Raw genomic sequence first — 23,033 nt, forward strand, 5'->3', positions numbered from 1 at the left:
GGAGGAGTAATAAAAATAAAAATAAAAACTAAAAACTAAAATCTATTTGAAATAATTTTCACTTTCAAATTATTATTTTCACTTTTGTTACTCCTCCCATCTCATTCTCCTATATACTATAGCACAAAAAATGAAAACTAAAAACTAAAAACTAAAATTAAAATGGTTATCAAACGGCCCTAAAGTTTAAACTATCGGTTGTATAAAATAAAAAATTCCTATTAAGAGTACTTCTCTCTCACAGTGCTAGTGGTGATCGGATAAATTAGATTGAGCTGAATCACATTTAGAGGGAGGAAAATATGGTTGCTGATAGGCTTGCGAAGTTCAACAACTCTATGGACCCCGGTTGTATGTTCTTTGAGGGGCCTCCCTTGTTATGTTGTTTCTTCTGTTTTAGGTGATCTTGCTAATCTTTCTAGTCCCCGTGACTAAATGTGAGACTGGGATGAATCTGATCATCAAGAGACCTGGACAATTCGGACAGTTGCCAAACCCAGAAACAATTAATATGGTGGTTGTCTTATGCCTGAGCTTCATCAAGGCATGAGACTCGATAATATATATACGCCACAACAGTGAAGGCCAATACCTACCAATTAAGATTGGATCTTAAGTACCCCCCCCCAAAAAAAAAGGTGAGGCGCCCCACCCCCCCTTCTAACAAGGTTCAAGGTCCACTTGATTTTAAAAGGAGATGTACTTGAACATATTTTTCATGGAGTTGAGATGTTTTTGTGGAAGCTTGACTGGTTAATCTTGGAAATAAAGGGAATAATACTTAACCCATACAATATATTGAATTCATTTCATAGAGTATTATTGTGAAATATTTGAAGACACGTACCATATTTACTAATTATATTGATAATTGTATCTCTTGTAGAGCTAAAAATTTATTTGAATGTGGTGTCTATTATCTATATATATAAAGCAAAAGACAAGAATGGTAAAACATTCAAAATACTAGAAAATGCCCTTGATTAATACAAACATTAAGAATTGAAATTATTAATTAAATGAGAATAATATGGTAAATTCACACTTTTTCATATTAAAAAAAAATCAGATAATAAATCCTATTTTTATGGAACACAACTACCCATTATCTTTTTTAATTCTAAATTAAAATTTAAAAAATTTAAAATTATGTAAATCCTTTATGTTATTTGAATTTTGATTTAAAATGGAACCTTGTGATATACCCGAAGGCCTAGTTCTTACACTCTAACATGAGTACTACTAGGGGTGGATCCACATAGGGGCAAGAGGGGTCAATTGACCTCTGCAATCTCGGATTCAACGATTAGAGGTGAAAATGTTGACCCCTGTAACCACAAACTGCTTGATGAAATGTTCCAGATGGCGTAGCACACTAGCACAGCAATTAGGGGCGCGTGCTACTTGCGCGTAGCATTTCCTTTGTTTTTGTTTTTCTGATGTCAAAACGACAACGTTGTACATATTACCTTATTTCCATTATTTTGTCCTTTTACTTTCATTTATTTTATATTACTCCATTTACTTGAGTTTACAATGTAAATAAGGAAGTACCCTCCATTTGGATTCAAATAAAAATACTTAAAAATAAAATTAGAATATTATTGTTTCATTTCGATGGGTCTAATTTGTATAGAATTTTTTTTTAACCTCTTACACGTTGATCCCTGGAATGAAAATTCCTGGATCCGCCACTACATACTACAAATGTTTATAACACCTGAAAGTAGAATATCAACCGAGTTTGAATTAAGGATTAGATGATGACAGTTGTTTTAGTGACAATTGCTTTTTGTTATATAAAAAACATATATTATTAAAAGATTTTTCACAAATAGGCACGTTCTAACCTGACATATTACACGGTTTGCCTTACTGTATCATTATTTTCTTAATGCAGTTTGCCTTTCACGGCGAAACAAAAAGAGACTATAAAAATAAAAAAGTCTTTAAAAATTTAAACATAATAGCATTCAGAATGTGTTGCGTTGCATTGACATGTTTCGAAAGGTCCAAAAGACCAAGTAAATACCAAACACTAAAAAGCTGACTTGTACATGACTACATACATTCATACAACAGTTCAAGTACTGCGTCTGTGTCTGGGTGTGCAATATGTCAGCTTTAAGCTTAAACACAAGAGACAAAGCCAATGCTGGCTGCATGCGATGCATACACTTCTTCTAGCATTGAGAATAGTAATAATAGTACTAGCTAGTGGGGTTTTCGTTTGAAAGGTTAAGTATAAATATACATAAATAAAAGGGCATTCCTTTAAATATATATTTAAGTTGATAGGCTGATAGGCTGAAACTGAAGGCATCCCACCCTCCCTCTATAGGACCCAGAACCTACTACTACTCATTAGACAATTGAGATCTTTCATTTCACAGAGCAGAAGAAGAAGAGCCCAGAAAACACATAACAGAAACCAAGACACACACACTAGAGAGAGAGAGAGAGAGAGATGCATGCAGCAGAAGAAGTGGCTTGGCTTGGGGTTTTTAGTAATTTGGTGTGGGGGTGGTGGGAGGAGAGAGAGGATTGGAGGAGGAGGGTGAGGAGGATTCTTCTTTGAGATTGGTGGCAGTGATGGGGAAGAGTTGAAGGGTCTTGAGGGGTTGTCTAGTAGTAGTAGCTCTTGTACTAGTACTACAACATGGAGAGGGTGGGCCCACATCCTCCATCATCATCATCATCATCCAATCACGGCCGTACATACTCATCACGGACTTCTCCATCTCCACCCTCTGTGGGATCTCCATCTTCCACGCCTGGTTCATCAAGGCATCTTCAACTCCCACCTTCAAAACCAGAAACAGAGTTTCAAGCCGAAACAGAGAGCATTCAAACAAAATAAAATAAAAAAATCAGCAGCAAAATAAGATAACTTTAGTTTCTGTATTTTTCATGAACTTGTATGTGGGCTGAGGGGAATTAATCCATGTTGGCCTGCTCTTAAGTTGTCATTCATGAATTTAATGCTCTTACAAAAATTTAATTAATGCCAATGGAGTCTCTAGACCAATGAAAAAAGTGGCATTGGTTTACAAACTAAAGTAGTATCAGGTTCGAACTCCCGTAAAATCATAGTAGTGTGTTAGAGAACCTTCTTTCATATAGTTTAAACTATTGCTTATACTAAAAAAACAAAACTAATAAAACAAATTTGCTTCCATGGCCAGGTAATTAATGAAATTATAAGTAATTATTTGATCACGTGCTATTACAGTATATTTATATTATAATAAATATATGTTTATTTCTTTATTCTCTATTAGTGTGACACTCTTACTGCAAAATCAACTTGTGCTGGTCTTTGTATTGTAGGGCTTCCATAAAGTAATCACTATATTATGTCATGCTAATGTGGTGTTAGTAATGTATTTATGATAAGTAGAGTGCTTTGAAATAATTTTGGAAGGGGGAAGAGACCTATATATAGGACAAAATATCTATATTTGAAAGAATTAAGCTAAAACATTACTCAAAACCCAAATGGAGAAACAGACCTATGATATATGCATGCATAAAGTAAAATGATTACAAGGAAGAAAGAAGAATATTCTCTCTCTTTCCCCAACTAGAACATTTCTCATCACTGTGTAAATCAAAAAGGAAAAAATAATAAATGAGAGAGATATATTATTTATAATATATAATTAATTAACCTGAGGAGGAGGAAGAAAGCCAGCTGACGAGTAGTTATGACAGTTGGAAAGTTGTTGAAGAGCAGAAGAAGAAGCAGGAGGGCTGAGATGATCAAGGTACCCAAGAAGGCTCTGCTGCTGCTGCTGCTGCTGCTGGTGATGATGATGATGATGATAAGGGTTATTATGGTAATTATGATAATTGTGGTGGTGATTATAGAGAAGTTGCTGTTGCTGCAGTTGCTTACAAAGCTTCCTCCTGAGCTTCTGCCTGTCCCTGGCCTTGTGGTTCTGGAACCAGTAAAATACATTTTTGCCCTCAATCTTGCCATAGAGGGAGAGCTGGGCAGTGATGTGTTGGATTTGAGAGGCATTGGGGGTTCTGATGCCAGCCCTGTACATCTCCTCAAGGATCATCAGTTGCTCTGGGGTTGGGCACCATCTTGATGAAGAATTTGCTGCAGGAGACATTTTACTAATTAGTTTCCCTAATTTCTTTGATAATATTAATGTTTGAGAGATTGAAGCGGTGGAGCAGCTGGTTGGTGGTGGGTTCAGTGGGTTTAAATAGAAAATTTTGAGCAGGGTGTTGATGTTCTGGAGAGAGTGAAGGGGTTGAGAAAGCAGGGGAGGTATAAATAGTGGTGAGGTTGAGAGAGAGAGAGAGAGAGAGGTTAAAAGAGAATAGTGTGACGTACCAGGAGTAAGGGTGGTCATGCTCTGCTTCCCTGAGAGGGGCATTCAAGTGTAGGTTTTCAGTCCTCGCAGAAACACACACACTCACAACTGAGAGAGAGGGGGAGAGAGGGGTACTTGAATGATTATGTCATCATATCAACATATAATATTTACTTTGTCTACAGAATGGATAAGACACACCATGTATGTTGGATTCTTGAAGCAGAGAAAGCTAATTGCCTGGAGTAGTACTATAGATTTAATTCAGCTAAGTTGCAAATGGTGTGGGTGATGGACACTCTCCTCAAATTCTTCGGAAATTTTTGAGTTCCCAAACCAAAAAATTGTTATGAAATTAGGAAACACTCTAAAAGGATTCATTTGAATGTTACGCATACAAACTCATAAATAATAAACGTAAGATTTTCTTAACTTCAATGAGACTCGATTTATACATATCATATTTATTAATCACATCGCTCATAAAAGTGAGACTCATTTGTCATAACCAGCTTTTTTGTAAAGAGCATGCATGCATGCAGCTCGGAAGAATATTCTTATTATTTTCCAATTCTGAAAAGAATCAAAGAATTTGGAAAAAGAGCTCAAGTAAATGACTTTCCCCTAATTTTATCACCAGATTCTTTTTCTGGGGGAGGGGGTTTCCAATTAGGATATATATTTATATTCATTCCCAAATTCTCTTGAGATTTTTGGTTCCCAAACTGATTGAGCTACCATTAACCGACAATTCTCAATACTGTGGTAAACGTAAGCTTTCCATGCCACAAGAAGACATACAAAATAGACAACTTTAAAAGAAGCAGACATACAAATTTCATAAATGCATGCTGCTTCGATTGCCATGTGGTTTTCTTTGACTTTCTTGGCCTACTTCACCCTGACAACATTCCCTCATAATCCAAATACAGACAAATTCAATCAACAGTGATTTTATCTTTCTTCTCATGACAAAGTTCAAAAGTGAATCATTTACCAAAAGATAAGTTTAAAAGTGAATATACACTACTACTACTACTACTTCTTTTTATTTTTATTTTTTTTAATGATTAATAGAATAATAATTCTTACTCCATACTCTTATTTATAGAAGTCGGCGATTTGTTGGCCTCAAAATTTGTTGTTGCAACATCAAATCTAGAGACGAGTATGTCGTTGACTAAAAGAAAGAGGGAAAATGTTGAGAAACTAAGGGTCTGTTTGATATTTAACTAGAATTTAATTTTTTTAAACTCAAAAATAGAATTTGAGTCTAAAATAAAGAAAATATATTTGGTAGTCCTATTTTTAAAAACTTAAACTCAAGAACAACTAAAAAAACACCTCAATTACTAAAACCAAAAAATATCTATTTTTTCAGTTTTTTTCTAACAACTCACAAATTCTCAAATTTTTAATATTTGAAAACAGTTTTCAAGTTGCATACCAAACAAGTTTTTGAATCTTAAAAATAGATTTAAGAACTCCTTGTTAAAAAAAATCAAAGTTTTTGAGTTTTCTATTTGAATAGGATACCAAACACCCCCTAACATACCCGAGAGACAACTCCGAATTGTATTTGAATCAAATTTACAACCAATCAATTTCAAGAATTTTTATTTTATTTTATTTTATTTAGCTCTAAAGCTAATTAAGCATTCAATAATAAGGAAAAGCTCATTCAATTCTTGGATTGAATGCCCCATATTCCCCATTTTGTAGGAATGGACCCTACTTTAGAGTGAATAACTAATAATACCTTCCACCATTCATGCACAATCTTACAAAACAGACCCCAAATCTCCACACTTTCTTCTTGGACTGATAATCAGATCTCCCTCGTTCTGTCTCCCTTTCCCTCTACTCCTGTCTCACTCTTCATTTAATTCACCCCGTTGAGCAAGCTTCATACATAGTGCAAGTCACTGTCTCATTTTCTTAAAGAATTATGATATGATGATACCAGAATAGTATAGGTAGATATGTTAGGTTTTCTTGATTTTGCAATTTTCAAATCCTTCATATCACGCAATCACCATTTTTCAAACTCAAACAATAAGAAAGATAACAACTAGTGATGTCTATGCACAGATTGAATTGATATTTTTCAAATACAAGGTTCACATTTGTTTCGGACTACTTCTGTAGGTGTTTGGCAAAAAATCTTAAAAGAGTTTATGAGTTATAAAATCGGTTTTTGGAAAAACACTTGCTAGTGCTTCTTCAATAAAAACACTTGGATTTGTAATACAACGTGCTTCCAGTAAAAACACTTTGAGCATAAATGCTTCCTACATAAGCAGTTCTAAAACATGCCTACAACATTATCTTCCATGGTAATCAAATTGCAATTTTAATAGTTTTTCCAAGATGTGAAATTTAACTACAAGGGAATTAAAACACACTCAACAATTGTCCACCCCCCACAAGAGCATCCCCGCGCGACAGCGCCCAACTAACTATAAACACACCTGAAAAGCTTCTTTTTTTTTCCCCACATCAATGATGTGTGTACAAAGTTATAGCTAAGGCAAAATGAATGAGTTAGATAATTGTGCAAACACCAATATGCATGGTCACATTTATTTCTGAAGCATATTTATTAGAGGAGTGGCAGCAGATGTTTCTTATCAAAAAAGAAGAGAAAAAGGACATGCACATGCACTCATGCGCAGTAACTACTTGCCAACCGCCCAGAAAAGCTCTGTGGATGATCCGCAGTAAAAAAGTTAAATTGTGAATTCAATCACTGCTGGCTGGGGGGGATGGGGTGGAAATCGAGAAAAAACAAATTAATAAATATGGTTTAAGGCTACCATGCACTGATACACGTACGCTTTGTGTAGTGAAAGGTCTACGCGTATGTACAGGTTCTTCTACCGCATCGTACCACATAAATGAAGAAGTACTGGCTAGCTACCAACATAAATGTTGTTAAATAATTATTTATCAACTTCAAAAACTTGAGCTCTTCGGGAGCTCAAAGATACGATACCATCATAGGCAAAGCTAGAATTTTAAGTTTAGATGTCCAAAGTATAAATAATTTGCTGCAATAGGCACATTATTGTATATGTGTTTGAAAATTTGGGACGGCGAGGGCCATTGGTGATCGATGAGTGGCTCCGCCCTTAGATACGACGTTAAATAACCATTAAGCTTAAAAAAGCTTTGAATAGTTAGAAATTTCAAACAATGTTTATCCTATCACTGTCTTACTTTGTAGCTATTCATAGTAAATTTGGGTTGATGTGCCTCTCTTCAAATAGGATAGGAGATTGAAGAAAGGTAAGGAGATAGGAACAGAAGGAGGGCTACCTTAAGCAGTTAACTGGACTGTCTAGTCACTCATCATCTTCAGTACTTGGTCGATAGCAAAACATAACAGTGGAGTAGTAAATCAAGTCAAAAGAGAATCAGACAAAGCTTTGTCTGATCAAAGTTGATGGCGTTTGAGATTTTGCTTATTTATGGTAATTATTGTAGAGCTCAAGTCATGCAAGGATCACATTGATGAATAGTGTGTGACTCATGACACCTCCTTGTGTCGTTGCAGCAATTGGTCATATCATGTCTCCTCTCACCCTCATCATTTCTTCATCATATTCGTAATAAAAAATAAAATATAAAATATGTGCCAAGGGATTTTGGATCTTGTAGCAATATAGCTTGGCTTTTCACAAACGCAGGGCATGGAAGAGCAAAATGTAAGCTGACATGGGTGGCCTTTTTATTCAAAGAAAAGTCAAGAAAAAAAATCCCACACATTCACATGTTATGTCTTCTTTTTTCAGTATTACTTAGGGTTATGACACAATATTCCATACCCCTTGTATTAATGATAATTCTTTTTCTTTTTTTGACATGTTTAGCTTCTTTCTTCTTTTTTTTTGACTGCCTTCGTTTCACAAAACAATTTAAAAGTGTTATCATAAGAGCACTTCTGGAGAAGCATATTCATAAAGTTTTAAGTGTTTTTTCCATAAAGCAATTGGATTTTTAAGCAAAATCTGTTGAGCAATAGTACTTTTTATAAAAGTCGCCTGCAATACAAGTAAAACGAAGAAAACAAAAGAAAAATTCTTTCCTTCTTACTATGTAAGCATGACCTCCCACACTCATGTCAATAACAATGTAATATGTGTGCAGAAGTTTTTTTTATGTTTTTGATGAATTATTTTTGCATATCTGTTAAACTGTGATGCACAGAAAGGACTAATATCTCCTTATCGAGAATGAGAGAATACCAAAATTAATTGTAGTATTTTGACCAGTTAAATCGCAAAGGAATTAAATTGGAAACAGGGGAGTATAGTATGTATAGTGGTGGCTTAAAAGGCTATAATATAAATTATTGCCCATATCTCAAAACACTGCCATTGATTGAGTGAGGCAGTGAACAAAACACTCGTACGTCACATATTTAGGAGAAGACAAGACACCGCAGGCCATGTCCCTTTTAGTCAACATATCCACACCTGGGCAAAATGTGATGTTGGATGGAGAGTTAATTAACCCAATGCTCTCTTTTATTTGACTTTTCAATGACTTCTCTGATCACCTACGAATGTTACGTTGTGTGCTGTCTGAACCCTAAATCATCATCACGTGACCAAAATTATGCAGTTTACATACATCGAAGAAATAAAGAAAAACTGAAAGCCTAATCTGTTTGGATACTCACAAAATTTAAGTTCGAGAGAAAATGTAACGTTTTTTCCTTTCTTTTTTTCTCATTGATTGTAGTAACGATTACGCATTTGTATACGGTAAAAAAATAATGATTTCTCTTTGAACATTGGTCGAATTGAATCTCACGTTGGTAATATAAGGCTTTTTTAGTGGCTCGACGTATACTGAATTAAGGACCGAGTCCAATAGTCTTATAAGCCTCACATTTGTAGAAGAATTATAAACCATAATATCTTGAATTGTTTTTCAATTTAATAAGTCCAATCATAACACATTTATAAAATACAAAAAATGTTGATGCATATGCATGCAAACTGTACAAACTCAATGTCCTTTTTCTTTTGGTCGAAAATACAAAATGTGGTGGGAACACATAATTAATAAATATATCCAGTACTTATTTTGTATTTGTACCAGAAAGGAAATTATTGATCCATCTTTTTCACTTTTTGATTAGTACTGTATGCTTCTCTGTCTTCAAAACTGTACTTGCGCGCACTTTCTGCCTAAATATTGTAAGTTAAGTAATTTGATGCATTTACATGTACTGGGCTACCAACCGAAATTCAAGAGTTAATTAAACCTACACTATAAATTTTTTATTTATTTATTGGTACAACTGTGATAATCTAAATTATAGAGAAGTGGGATCTCTCACACACACATAACAATGATGTCGTGGGAATTCAAATATGAGATTTCTGGTATGCAATTTAAGACCTCGTTAGCATACTGTAAAGTAATTAAGTATATAATGAACGAGAAAAAAAATGCCAAAAAAACGTATAAAAACTTATTGTTGACTGACTGAAACACCATGTTTCTGAAAGTCGAATCGATAACATGTAATACAAGAGTCATATGAGAATTATTATTGAGAAAATAGTGCAAATACAATTGACCCTAATGCTAATGCTAGAAATTCAACATTTTTTTTTCTCACACAGCTTTTATTGTTATTTTTTAATGCAATGAAATTGTTATAAAAATTTGAGATAACTTGTAATGAACTATATCATGGAACTGGCAATTTTTTCACTTGTTTTTTCCAAAACACTTTCCTCTTGTGCTTGATCCCAAAAGGAGTAACTTCTTTATCATCGCACACATCCAAGCCATGCCAAACATGGCGTGGCAGGTACCTTCGAAAATAGAAGTACTCAGAGCTGAGATGAGAGCCAGAGCCCTCCAAAACATGGACTTGTGCAAAACCAGGTCTCCAGTCATCAGCTCCACTCAGTTTGAGATAGAGGTAGCAGATGGGCGACTCCACGCATGCACCCTTCACTTGGAACTCATCCACAACACAAGCTTGAAATGGTTTTCTCGGCACATCGTCGAGGACCTCAGGCTCCAAAGGATCCACCCTTCTTATGTGCTTGGAATTTAGGTGCCTCACCACAACGTCATTTGAATTTGTGTCACCAAATCTTAGGCTGATGTGGTTTGAGGTCTCGGCACCTTTTGTGCATGTTGTTTCAATTGTAACTGCGTAGGTGCAGTTTTCCTGTAATGTTGAGATAGTGAAATCATTTTGAATAGAGCAAGTAGTCCTAAGAAATGTGATCAATAATGTGATTCGTAAATGTGGTACAGTTTCTCGATACAAAATGTCTTAGCAAGTTTTTGAGGTTAATAATAGAAAAACAAAAAAATTTAAGGGAAAAAAAAAGGGCCGACATGTTGATCAATAACATGAAATCATGTTCAACCATCAAGAATCCAATATATGTTGTTGATCACACCATTCAACTCACAACAAGAAGCTTGTTATTCACAAACATGCTTCGTTTCTACATATTAATCCACCATAAAAGACACACACATATTCACAAAGACATACATATATAATTACAAATTAATTTACTTGATCATTACCTTGTTTCTTGGCGTGGCACGTTGACCGCCGGCCATTAAAGCAAGAAGAAGCACACAACATATTAAGAAGGGTCCTCCATTTCCCATATTAATTATCTTTTTGGTGTGCTCAAATTACACATAAAATCTCATTTCCAGTAGCATGTTATCAGATCTCTGAGTGCATGTAATTTATAGACTACTCCAAGGCTTCATTCTTTGCTTGGCAAACTAAGGAAGGCATATTCTTAAGCTGTATACATGTGATGTGACACAGATGATCCATATATTTATGTATGTAAAATTAGACTTATGGATCAGGTTTCTTGACGTTTACTTATACCCATCTGCTTTAACAAAGCTTGATTTCCTGGATATTAAAGCAAAGCATCTTTTATTAGAGATAATCCTTTATATCCTGACACAATTAATTCTATACATCGCTTTTTAATACATACGTATTAACCTAGGATGCCTTTTTTTTCTTCTCTTTTTCTCCCAAAAAAAAACTTTATTGATATCTTTTATTCATCAAACGGAGAGCAAATGGTTGGTTCTGGATATTCATGAACCATTTCATGGTCGGTTGGATTAAACTGCAGACTGCATTGAACATAGACAGTGGATGAGGTCCATTGAATTGGAGGAGTTGGCTTTTCCTCCTCTTCATCAACATGAGCTTCATCTCCTTCAACTTGTTCAATTTCTTCAACTTTGAGTATATATGGTGGCGAAGCCAAGCTTCCTCCTCAATCACCCGGTCAAGCAAACGGAGTCTACTCCATCTCCAATCTCCTCCACATGATCTCTGTCTGCTCCTTCTATAGCCAATTTGCTCACACCTACTTAATTAAAGATGGTCATTATTTATATAGAAAATCATTCTATTATCATCCTTTAGATGTTTAAAATACATGAAATTCGTGTGGTAATAACGTCCGAATGTCTGTATAAGAGAATTTATATTAATGTACTTATGTGTATATTTATAATACAAAACTGAACACAAAAGATTAAATTCAAAATCCATATGCATATATACTTATATAGCTTATAAATTTATTTTTTAAGTTGTTTTGGGGGGGACTAGGCTAGCTAGGGAGGGAGTCCAAATTATTTTTTCTAGGACGTGCATTACTTATACCCCTATATATTTATATAATGTGTCACATGAAATATTAGAATATATGTGCATCTTTTTTTGGATAATAAAATATATGCATATTAGAATATTAATTAAGACAAGATGAGGAGGAGTGTTTCCTTTTGAAGCCATGTGGCATGCTGACCTTGATTGTAGGAATATGCTCGTTTATGGGGCTTTGGGGTAGGGTAGGTCGGGTTACCATTAAACCATTTGGTTTCGGCCCTCTTCGGCACAAGGCACGGAACCAGATAGAGACTGATAGCCCGGCCCAAACTCTAAGTAAAATATAAAAATTTGAATGCATATATTTCTAAGCCCAGCCAGCCCACAGACCACCATATACTTTTTAACCCACTCAATTCAAAAATCTTGTCTCGCCTTTCCTCGCAAGTCTATTGTGAGAAAGCAATTCCGATCTCTTGAACCACAAAGGTTCAAGAAATTTGTGGTCACCCACTGTTAGATATAAATTCAAATATAATATGACGTATACACTAAATTAAAATGAATAGTTGTATTATGTATATTGAGTCACTAAGAACAGCTAAATATATTACAAATTAATACAGCTAAATATATCTGGAAAATAGGATAATATTTTCTAATCATTAAGAACAAGAAAATAATAGGGATCGAAAAGAAAAGGGAAATTATTTATAAAAAAATACATGAAAAATAAAATAAATACACTGTCCAACTACAGATAAGAGAGTGCCGAGTAATGAGAAGAGTAGGTGCAACTACAGGGGTTAGGTTTTGTGAGCCTCAAGATGACATGAACAGTACAATGAAATCTTACCTCCCACATCTCCATCTCCATGACAGATTTCTTTCCTTAAGAGAAAATTATGTTCATATTGAAGTTTCCCGAACCTACTATTTATTAATGACACAATGTTCTTTAAAATCGGCTGCTTGATAGCAACCCTTCAATGATCTGCTTGTCCTTACCATTAAACAGTATTTGATCAAGCTGCATGCATGTAATTAATGTTTAAAACTATTGGGTTTGGAATATTGAACTTGAGATCAGAGAGACATGGAGTGATCGCCAAACAAAGGATATATATATATATATATATATATATAGTTGGTGCTGGTGCAACATAGGCATCAAATCTCATTGGGGACTAGGACAACTTCATAGCGATCCGATTTGCTTTGTCACCAATAACTCACTGAGGTTAACGGTTGAGAAAGCTGCATCTACTAGACAAATCATGTTTTGTACAAAGCACGCCAAAATGAGAAAGAGGAGATTTGAATTCCAATATATTGGTGGCCCAAAATCATCTACGTGTATATTGCCTCTTCAATAATTCATGACAATTATATCCCCAAGCACATGAACGACTGTACTTAGCATCACTCAATAAATATGTTGAATGTTAGGGTTTATTATGCCTTCCATCTATATAATTAGGTCATTTCTATACAGAGACGTAAGACAATAAATGTGATACAAATAGTTTAAGACATATACTCCCACACTTTGAAGGGGTGCCATCGAAAGATCTCCTTCATTTCATACATACTATGTATACTACAATATTTTTTGCTCTCTTTGGACAATTTCACATTCTAGCACTGAAATTTTGGTGAAACCTAAATCTGCGGCTAATTGCAACATGCATGGTGTAAACAATTTTCTCATAGAGTTCATTAAAGTTGCCCCATTTTCTCTCTGCACTTGAAAGCATGCAAAGACTTGTATATGCGTTTTGCTTTTTCTCATAGACTCATAGTTGTTGCTATGCGCCCGGAAATAAGTAGGTCAAAGTCACGTCCATTTTGAGTTCAAAGATGCAGAGGGACGTGGGAAAATACTTAAAAAAGGTTCGACTTGAAAGGAAAGGAGGTCAACAGAAATTGATTGTCTTTGACACCACTCTAAAGTTATTGTTCTAACAACCATGCATCGTATTTTAAAATAGCTAATTCATGAAGCTCATCTTCTAGTTAATTTTCTCCTCTATAAACTCTAATATATTTCTAATCTCCATGACCACCAACTCAACCAAACTCACTTTCCTCACCACCTCTATATATACACAACCCAAAAGCTCCATTCAACACCCACTCAATTGGAGCAGCTTCAGTTTCACCCCCATTTGAAATCTCTCTCTCACTTTCTTCCAGAAAAAAAAAAAACAAAACAAAAGGAGAGAGGGATCACATAGTGAAAATGGGTGTTCTTCTTCTTTCATCACCAGCATTTCCTACATTCTTTCTCTTCTCTCTCATAGCATTATGTCTCGTTCCTCAGTATGCTCTTGCAAGCATAACGAGGCACTACAAGTTTGAAGTATGTTGTCACAAAGTTTCAACATATATGTATTGCTTAAGTCAAAATAAATTTTTCATACATACAATGTTAACATGTTATGTTGTGAAACTGTTAATTTGCACGATGATTTTGATTTGGTAGATTCTTTGATTATATAGTCACAGTTTGATACTATAGCAGTCAGTTTATCTGACAAGAGAACATTACCGAAGCTAATCTTACCACAAATATAAAGTTTGTGCTTTCACATGCATTTTCTTCTTCTTTAGGTTCTTCATTGTCTTTTCTTTACAGTACTTTTGAATAATTTTGCAGATCAAACAGCAAAATGTGACCAGATTGTGCCACACAAAGAGCATTGTAACAGTAAACGGCCAGTTTCCCGGGCCTCGAATTGTTGCTAGGGAGGGTGATCGCCTCCTTATTAAAGTGGTTAACCATGTCCAACACAACATCTCTATCCATTGGTAATAATGATTAACTACAACTTAATCATGCAAAATTAACCTAATGCACTGAAGTTAATTAACTAATTTTTTTGAATTACCAGGCACGGCATTCGACAGCTTCGAACAGGGTGGGCTGATGGGCCTGCATATGTGACCCAATGTCCCATACAAACAGGCAACAGCTATGTGTACAACTTCACCATTGTAGGCCAAAGAGGCACTCTTTGGTGGCATGCTCACATTTCATGGCTAAGATCAACTCTTTATGGCCCCATAGTCATCCTTCCCAAGCTTGGTGTGCCTTACCCATTCACTAAACCCTACAAGGAGGTTCCGATCATCTTCGGTAACATCTGACTATATAACAGTCCAAACCAAACTAAGCATGTATTTTTCTGCCTATTTATATGCTAACAGAAGCTACACAATTTATACATAAATTACAGGAGAGTGGTGGAATGCAGACCCTGAGGCAGTCATTAAGCAGGCCTTGCAAACAGGAGGAGGGCCAAATGTTTCCGATGCTTATACCTTCAATGGACTTCCAGGGCCCTTGTACAACTGTTCTGCCAAAGGTATCAAATTACATACATACATCACAGCATTTTACACAATTTATAGCTTGAAGGACAGGGGCCTTGTAAAACAAACCGTCAGAACACATAAAGTAACTTTTCATTACCTTGCACGCAAAATACTCAATAAAACGTACTCAGAAATTTCATCAGTACTCTCACAATGCTTACAATGGATTTCAAAGATATTTGATATATGCTGCATGGGTCTCTGGCAGATGCATTCAAGCTAAAGGTGAAATCTGGGAAGACCTACCTTCTCCGCCTAATCAACGCAGCACTCAATGATGAGCTCTTCTTCAGCATTGCAAACCACACCCTCAAAGTGGTAGACGCCGATGCTGTTTATGTCAAACCTTTTGAGACTGACACAATTCTCATTACCCCTGGGCAGACTACAAATGTTCTGCTGAAGACCAAGCCCCATTTCCCAAATGCCACATTTTTCATGACTGCCAGGCCATACGTGACTGGACTAGGCACCTTTGACAACTCCACTGTTGCTGGTATTTTAGAGTACGAATCACCCTCCAAAACCCTCCACTCAACCCTCCCAATGAAGAAACTTCCACTATTTAAACCAATTCTGCCCGCTCTAAACGACACATCCTTTGCAACAAAGTTCAGCAACAAACTCCGTAGTTTAGCCAATGCACAATTCCCGGCTAATGTCCCCAAAAGGGTTGACAAGCACTTTTTCTTCACAGTAGGCCTTGGAACCAACCCCTGCAACAAGCATAACCAAACCTGCCAGGGACCTAATGGAACAATGTTTGCTGCTTCAGTGAATAACGTTTCTTTTGTAATGCCAACCACTGCTCTACTCCAAGCCCACTTCTCCGGGCAATCAAATCGGGTTTACAGCTCTAACTTGCCAAGCAGTCCAGTGATCCCATTTAACTATACAGGAACCCCACCAAACAATACTATGGTGAGCAATGGTACAAAGCTAGTGGTACTTCCATTTAACACTAGTGTGGAGTTGATCATGCAGGACACAAGCATTCTTGGTGCCGAAAGCCACCCTCTTCATCTGCATGGATATAATTTCTTTGTTGTTGGCCAAGGGTTTGGGAACTTTGACCAAAATAAGGACCCTGCAAACTTCAATTTGGTCGACCCTGTTGAAAGAAATACCGTGGGTGTGCCCTCTGGTGGATGGGTCGCTATACGATTTCTAGCAGATAATCCCGGTACGTACAAAGAGCAGTAATATTAGTATTATATAGCATTGACAATCTGACTATATCATTCGTATGCATTAAAGTTATGTATATCATTGTTAATTTAAGCACAAAAGCAACATAGTCAAGAAGTATTAGTCTCACTTTCATATAATAATATTAATAACAACGAAATAAATATGCTACCTGCAGTCATCAATGAAGTTAATATTTATGTAGTAAAGTGATTGGAATTAGTAACCTGAAGATTTAGATAAAAGAAGAAAGAGAATTAAGAATGACACTTAACATTAAATTTTAATCAAAGACCTTAGCCTAATTAACTATTTACTTACAAAAATATTTACAGGTGTATGGTTTATGCATTGCCACTTGGAGATCCATACTAGTTGGGGCTTGAAGATGGCTTGGGTAGTCTTAGATGGAAAGCTTCCCAACCAGAAGTTGCTTCCTCCACCGGCTGATCTTCCCACATGTTAATGTTGGAATCAACTCAAGCTGCATTTTTTGGACGAGAAGCTGCTGTCATTATTTTGTGGCCCATTTTTTATTGCTAACAACTTAAATTTGTCTTATGTATTGGTCAATTAATTAAGTTGAAATAATTCTTGTACTGATTCATATGGATTTTTTTGTTTATTCAAATTTACCCATATGGAGTTGAGTGAAGAAAAGGGGTGAGACCACATATCCTAATGTAAGAGGCTCAATATGAAAGTATGGATTCTGTACAATTTTTCTCCAGGCATATCTGATAGATACTTATCTTTGATTTCTGGGTTATTCTATTTCAGTCAATACAAGAAGTTACAATTTTAAAAAACTCTGCAACAAACAGTTTATACTTTCATAATAAAAATGCCCATTTAAAGAAGAAGAAGAAAAATGAATTCATCCCATTGATGCATCTTTAGATGCACTAACATAGGTGTCTATCTACAACCGTATCCAAAACCAAACAAAGAAATTAACAAAAAGAGCACCAAACTACCAGAAATAATTGTGCTCCCAAATTGATCCTTCCTAATATATTTACAGCAGAACCCATCTGGATTGAAGCTCAATTCACTGGTAGCAGAAGCTCAATTCACTAGTATAGATAGTGCACAAGGTTTCTTTAATTATTGAGAATTCATGCAAATGAAGAAATGAGTCAAGTGTACCTTAAGCAGCATTGCATACTATCAGTATCAAATCTTCATCTTTGACACCAAGGGCACTCAACTCCTCAGAATTCCTCATATCCCTCCCTTCCATCTCACATGGCGGTTGCTGTTTCTGAAGTAGCAACAGAATCTGCATTTGCCTATTTACATTGTAAAAACAAAAATCAAATAATTCAGAACACATTAATCTATTAATTAATTATTTAACTGAAATATCAAGTAGTTTTCAACACTAAAAAAAATTATGTTGAATGTCAAAATCATGTATTTAAATCTCCGTTCTTCACTCGTTCCTCTAATTCCCCAAGTAAAGAAAGACCTAAACTATACTTCAATTGAAAAATAACAAACATTAATTAAACAGAAACAAAGCAGCAACACGAATCGTATGCATACCTTTACAGAGAGAGATATACGCATGCATTGCAAGTGAGTGAGGTTTGTAATGTAAAGCTGAAATTAGGGTTTTACAGTTTAGTCAGGATCGTCATGACGGTGATCTTCATCTTAAATCTGTTCCTTTGATTGTATCACTTTCTACTTCGTTTGCTCTCGCTCAAAAATTTGCTATTATTTTTTTTCTTTTTCTTGGGTTATATTGGGCCTGAAGCCCAAAAAACTTCGTAGCCCATAAGATAGGAAGCCCAAATCATGCAACCATGAAAGATTGCAAATTTATTTATTTATTTTTTTGGGGGGGTTTGTTGATGTATTTGTCTGCTAATATTTGTTTAGTGAATTTGCTTAATAATTAATCCTCCATGTAAGATTGGGCAAAAAACCGAATAAATCATTCAAGACCAAATCAAAATTAATTGAAGCCGTTTGGTTCGTTTTGGTTTCAATGAACCAAATCAAACAGTTGGTGCAGTAATACTTTTATTTTCAATATTAAAACAGTATTAAATTCGAATAAACCTCTACCCTCAATATATAAGTAAATTTAGGTTTTACTCATAAAAAAACTTTCACTTTTGGAAAAAGCCAAAGCTTTTTGAAAAAAGACGGAATAACCTCTCAACTTTCAAACCAAAGACATGCAAATGTAAAGGATTTTTTAGGAAATCAAAAAATAAATAAGGGCAATTTTGTCCATTTTTGCTTCTTTTAAAAATTTTCTCTCTCCTTTGGGCTTTTCCAAAATCTCCCCAATATATATATATATATATATATATATATTATATAAAAAGAATCTCTTACAAATAAATGTCTTTGTTGGGTTTGTAATTGAAGGGTTGTTAAGTGTTAGGAGAGTAGTTTATATGGAACTTCAAAGACAAAGAGAGATGGCCAAATATAGCTGGTGCAACAACAAGAAGCCCGACCTTTAATTGCATCCTTATAATTGAAATTTGAATGAACACTCAAGTGTAATCAGTCTCATCTCCGGACATACTAATCAACTTTTTCATTATGAAGGTTAACGGTTGAGAAAGGTGCATGTGTGCTGGGAAAATCATATGTTTTAACCTTCACTTCACTTTTACATCTTACTACAAAGAGATTAATTAACTACTTTTTTTCTTTAATTTCTTAACATCAAGTGATGGTGAGGAGAATTGAATTCTTGTTTTGGAGAAAAACTTTTATATATATATATATATATCGGGAATGCCACTATGACGATATTCTGAGCTAATCACGTATATATTATCATGTATTTTAATTTTTTCACATAACAGTATGTGATTGACTTGAAATATCGCTATAATTATATCTCTGTTTCATGTAAGTTCTTATCACTACAGCTAGAAACCCCCGTACAAATTTGCTGATACTTCAAGGCACATGCATGGTGCCAATACTTTTCACATCATTTATTATTAGTTCCTTCACTTTTTTATGCACTTGAAAGCATGCAAAGAGTTGTATATGCGTTTTGCCTTTTCCCATAGACTCATAGTTGTTGCTAAGCCCAGAAATAAGTAGGTCAAAATCACGTCCATTTTGAGTTCAAAAGATACAGAGGGACGTGAAAAATGCTTAGGTTCGACTTGAAAGGAAAGGAGGTCAACAGAAATTGATTGTCTTTGACACCACTCTAAAGTTGTTCTAACAACCATATGCATTGCATTTTTAAATAGCTAATTCATGAAGCTCTCATCTTCCAGTACAATTTTCTCCTATAAACTATTCAAATTTCTATGACCACCTACTCGACCAAAACACACCTCTATATATAAACACCCCAACATTCTCTCTTCACCACACACTCATTTGGATTGGAGCAGCTTCAGTTTCACCCACATTACACTTTCTGAGAGAGAGGGAGAGAGATAATGGGTGTTCCTCTTATTTCATCACCGCCATTTCTTACCCTCTTTCTCTTCTCTTTCATGACATTGTGTCTCAGTCCTCAGCATGCTCTTGCAAGCATAACAAGGCACTACAAGTTTGATGTATGTGCATATATATGTGTGTTACAAAGTTTCATCATGCATACATAGCACCCACGTACATGAAGAAATGTTCTCTTGTCAGACAGTTTGACATGTTATATATAAATATATATGATTTAGTTTAAAAATATGCACGCAACCCTATCGTTACATATGTCTAATTGTAACAAGATAAAATTAGCCCCTAGGCGAAATATTCTTGTCATATATGATACGTAGTTTTTCTTTTCTTATTACTGGGTTCTTTTTTATTGCCTTGTTTAACCTGTTTTGATTGGTTTCACAGATCAAACTGCAAAACGTGACAAGGTTATGCCAGACAAAGAGCATTGTAACAGTAAACGGACAGTTTCCTGGGCCTCGAATTGTTGCTAGGGAGGGTGACCAACTCCTTATTAAAGTGATTAACCATGTCCAAAACAACATCTCTGTTCATTGGTAATTGTGATTAACCACAACTTCATAAGCAATCTAGAGTTCATTCTTTGGCTTAAATTTTATTGCCATGCATAATTAGCCTAATGAACTGGAAGTTAGTTAATTAATTATTATTTTTGTTAATTACCAGGCACGGCATTCGACAGCTTCGAACAGGGTGGGCTGATGGGCCTGCATATGTGACCCAATGTCCCATACAAACAGGCCACAGCTATGTGTACAACTTCACCATTGTAGGCCAAAGAGGCACTCTTTGGTGGCATGCTCACATTTCATGGCTAAGATCAACTGTTTATGGTCCCCTAATCATCCTTCCCAAGCTTGGAGTGCCTTACCCATTCACTAAACCCTATAAGGCGGTGCCGATAATTTTCGGTAATTAGTCTTTACTACTCCTAATTAATTAATTAATTAATTCATGTAACCAAGCATGTATGTTTTCTGGCCTATTGTGTTGTCATATGCTAATATGGCCACAACATGTATATTTAAAACACAGGAGAGTGGTGGAATGCAGATCCTGAGGCAGTTATTAGCCAGGCCTTGCAAACAGGTGGAGGCCCAAATGTCTCTGATGCTTATACCCTTAATGGTCTCCCAGGGCCCTTGTACAACTGCTCTGCCAAAGGTATCAAATTAATCAAAATAAAATTGCATTCTAACACCTTATATTTTTATATTATCAAGCTGAACTTTAAAAAATGACCTTCGTATCTGAATAGGAAGTTTAAATTGACCGTTTAACAATATAACATCTCAAATATCTAGTCATGATCGTTTTAACAACTAGCATGCACGATTCTGGAAAATCTCCTTGTTACAGCTCAACACATTGTTATTCGAGTTATATGAGGAAAAGTTTGCTTGTATGGATCCTTTTTGCAGATGCATTCAAACTAAAGGTTGAAGCTGGGAAGACATACCTTCTGCGCCTGATCAACGCAGCACTGAATGATGAGCTATTCTTCAGCATTGCAAATCACACCCTCAAAGTGGTAGAAGCTGATGCCGTCTATGTCAAACCCTTTGAGACCCACACAATTCTCATTGCCCCTGGACAAACCACAAATGTTCTTCTCAAAACCAAACCCAGCTTCCCAAATGCCACATTTTTCTTGACTGCTAGGCCATATGTGACTGGTCTAGGTACATTTGACAACTCCACAGTTGCTGGCATTTTAGTGTATGAATTCCCACCCAACACCAAAACCCTAAAAATGAAGAAACTTCCACTCTTCAAACCCAATCTCCCGGCCTTAAACGACACATCATTCGCAACAAAATTCAATGACAAACTCCGCAGCTTGAACAATGCACGATTCCCAGCTAATGTACCACAGAAAGTTGACAAACATTTTTTCTTCACCGTAGGCCTTGGAACCAACCCTTGTAGCCAACATAACCGAACATGCCAAGGACCCAATGGGACAATGTTTGCAGCTTCAATTAACAACATTTCTTTTGCCATGCCAAACACTGCCTTACTCCAATCCCACTTTTCTAGCCAATCAAATGGGGTTTATACTCCTGACTTCCCAACCAATCCTATAATCCCATTTAACTACACAGGGGCCCCACCAAATGATACTATGGTAAGCAATGGGACAAAGCTGGTGGTGCTTCAATTTAACACCAGTGTGGAGTTGGTGATGCAGGACACTAGCATTCTTGGTGCTGAGAGCCATCCTCTGCATCTTCATGGGTTTAATTTCTTTGTTGTGGGTCAAGGATTTGGGAACTTTGACAGAAATAAGGACCCTGCAAAGTTCAATCTGGTTGACCCTGTTGAGAGGAACACTGTGGGTGTGCCCTCTGGTGGATGGGTTGCTATTCGGTTTTTAGCAGATAACCCAGGTAATATATTGAAGCTAAGATATAACAGTGACAATATACATATCATATTATTGATCACATCTTTCTCTCTTAAAACTAAGTTTTAAGTAAATCTCACTACACAGATATGTTATTAGTAGTGTGATCCATGTAAATGTGGTAAAAGGAATTTACTGATGAAAATATAAACCATATATTTCTGATCATTTTATGTGTAATTGGTACTCAAACTCTATTATTTTGGGTTGATTTTGATGACTGATATTGAAGGTTGATGTGTCAATATACAGGTGTGTGGTTTATGCATTGCCACCTGGAGATCCACACAAGCTGGGGATTGAAGATGGCTTGGGTAGTCTTAGATGGAAAGCTTCCCAATCAAAAGTTGCTTCCTCCACCTGCTGATCTTCCCAAATGTTGATCTTATTCACTTCTATTACCTCTAACCATAACTTGTCCAAAGAATTTTGTGACCCATTTGTTTATTCCTTGGTATCTTTTGGATTTACTTGGCCAAAATTGTTTTGGTTATGCAGAGTTGAGGGAGAATAAAAGAGAGACAATAACATATCTCTAACACTCAAATATCATAATGTAAGAGGCCTCAATATTCAAATAATATATCACTGGCGGATTGTTGCTGTTCTTTTTCAGTTCTTGGATGATTAGAAATATTCT

General features: G+C 35.7%; 4 protein-coding genes and 1 long non-coding RNA gene across 7 annotated transcripts; 2 read left to right on the forward strand and 3 right to left on the reverse strand.

The window, feature by feature from the left end:
- Nucleotides 2,012-4,464, reverse strand: LOC18773558 (WUSCHEL-related homeobox 3). Of its 2 annotated transcripts, XM_020566838.1 has the most exons (3): nt 4,349-4,464; nt 3,672-4,108; nt 2,012-2,804 (listed from the first exon to the last, which is right to left on the reverse strand). In XM_020566838.1, the coding sequence occupies exons 1-3, from the start codon at nt 4,389-4,391 to the stop codon at nt 2,505-2,507; spliced, it is 780 nt and encodes a 259-aa protein (XP_020422427.1). In that variant the 5' UTR covers nt 4,392-4,464; the 3' UTR covers nt 2,012-2,504. The 2 variants fall into 2 exon arrangements, with proteins under 2 accessions (XP_020422427.1, XP_007208702.2); XM_007208640.2 differs by having other exon boundaries at nt 3,672-4,464.
- LOC18775578 (embryo-specific protein ATS3A) lies at nt 9,794-11,034 on the reverse strand. Its single transcript, XM_007205890.2, has 2 exons — nt 10,899-11,034; nt 9,794-10,527 (listed from the first exon to the last, which is right to left on the reverse strand). The coding sequence occupies exons 1-2, from the start codon at nt 10,983-10,985 to the stop codon at nt 10,036-10,038; spliced, it is 579 nt and encodes a 192-aa protein (XP_007205952.1). The 5' UTR covers nt 10,986-11,034; the 3' UTR covers nt 9,794-10,035.
- LOC18772889 (laccase-17) lies at nt 13,881-17,287 on the forward strand. The gene is made up of 6 exons (XM_020566762.1): nt 13,881-14,329; nt 14,627-14,778; nt 14,862-15,106; nt 15,207-15,335; nt 15,554-16,528; nt 16,869-17,287. Exons 1-6 carry the CDS (start codon nt 14,210-14,212, stop codon nt 16,997-16,999), a joined length of 1,752 nt encoding a protein of 583 aa, XP_020422351.1. The 5' UTR covers nt 13,881-14,209; the 3' UTR covers nt 17,000-17,287.
- Nucleotides 16,322-18,491, reverse strand: LOC109949889. Of its 2 annotated transcripts, XR_002272203.1 has the most exons (5): nt 18,082-18,491; nt 17,683-17,825; nt 16,855-17,017; nt 16,706-16,760; nt 16,322-16,512 (listed from the first exon to the last, which is right to left on the reverse strand). It is a non-coding gene; the product is annotated as an uncharacterized LOC109949889 (long non-coding RNA). The 2 variants fall into 2 exon arrangements; XR_002272204.1 differs by lacking the exon at nt 16,706-16,760 and having other exon boundaries at nt 16,413-16,512; nt 18,082-18,487.
- Nucleotides 19,916-23,001, forward strand: LOC18774212 (laccase-17). The gene is made up of 6 exons (XM_007207484.2): nt 19,916-20,084; nt 20,371-20,522; nt 20,653-20,897; nt 21,022-21,150; nt 21,408-22,376; nt 22,646-23,001. The coding sequence occupies exons 1-6, from the start codon at nt 19,965-19,967 to the stop codon at nt 22,774-22,776; spliced, it is 1,746 nt and encodes a 581-aa protein (XP_007207546.1). The 5' UTR covers nt 19,916-19,964; the 3' UTR covers nt 22,777-23,001.

This window comes from Prunus persica, chromosome G6 (genome assembly GCF_000346465.2).
Source record: "Prunus persica cultivar Lovell chromosome G6, Prunus_persica_NCBIv2, whole genome shotgun sequence".
In the NCBI taxonomy this organism is placed as follows: domain Eukaryota; kingdom Viridiplantae; phylum Streptophyta; class Magnoliopsida; order Rosales; family Rosaceae; genus Prunus; species Prunus persica.

What these genes read in the sequence shown, in the direction of transcription:
- LOC18773558 (XM_007208640.2), bottom strand. Translation starts at nt 4,391, where the DNA reads ATGCCCCTCTCAGGGAAGCAGAGCATGACCACCCTTACTCCTGGTACG. An exon ending in GCTTTCTTCCTCCTCCTCAG is followed by an intron (nt 2,805 to 3,671) that starts GTTAATTAATTA and finishes CTGGTTTTGAAG; the next exon opens with GTGGGAGTTGAAGATGCCTT.
- LOC18775578 (XM_007205890.2), bottom strand. Translation starts at nt 10,985, where the DNA reads ATGGGAAATGGAGGACCCTTCTTAATATGTTGTGTGCTTCTTCTTGCT. An exon ending in GTGCCACGCCAAGAAACAAG is followed by an intron (nt 10,528 to 10,898) that starts GTAATGATCAAG and finishes TCAACATTACAG; the next exon opens with GAAAACTGCACCTACGCAGT.
- LOC18772889 (XM_020566762.1), top strand. Translation starts at nt 14,210, where the DNA reads ATGGGTGTTCTTCTTCTTTCATCACCAGCATTTCCTACATTCTTTCTC. An exon ending in CGAGGCACTACAAGTTTGAA is followed by an intron (nt 14,330 to 14,626) that starts GTATGTTGTCAC and finishes ATAATTTTGCAG; the next exon opens with ATCAAACAGCAAAATGTGAC. An exon ending in CACAACATCTCTATCCATTG is followed by an intron (nt 14,779 to 14,861) that starts GTAATAATGATT and finishes TTGAATTACCAG; the next exon opens with GCACGGCATTCGACAGCTTC.
- LOC18774212 (XM_007207484.2), top strand. Translation starts at nt 19,965, where the DNA reads ATGGGTGTTCCTCTTATTTCATCACCGCCATTTCTTACCCTCTTTCTC. An exon ending in CAAGGCACTACAAGTTTGAT is followed by an intron (nt 20,085 to 20,370) that starts GTATGTGCATAT and finishes TTGGTTTCACAG; the next exon opens with ATCAAACTGCAAAACGTGAC. An exon ending in AACAACATCTCTGTTCATTG is followed by an intron (nt 20,523 to 20,652) that starts GTAATTGTGATT and finishes GTTAATTACCAG; the next exon opens with GCACGGCATTCGACAGCTTC.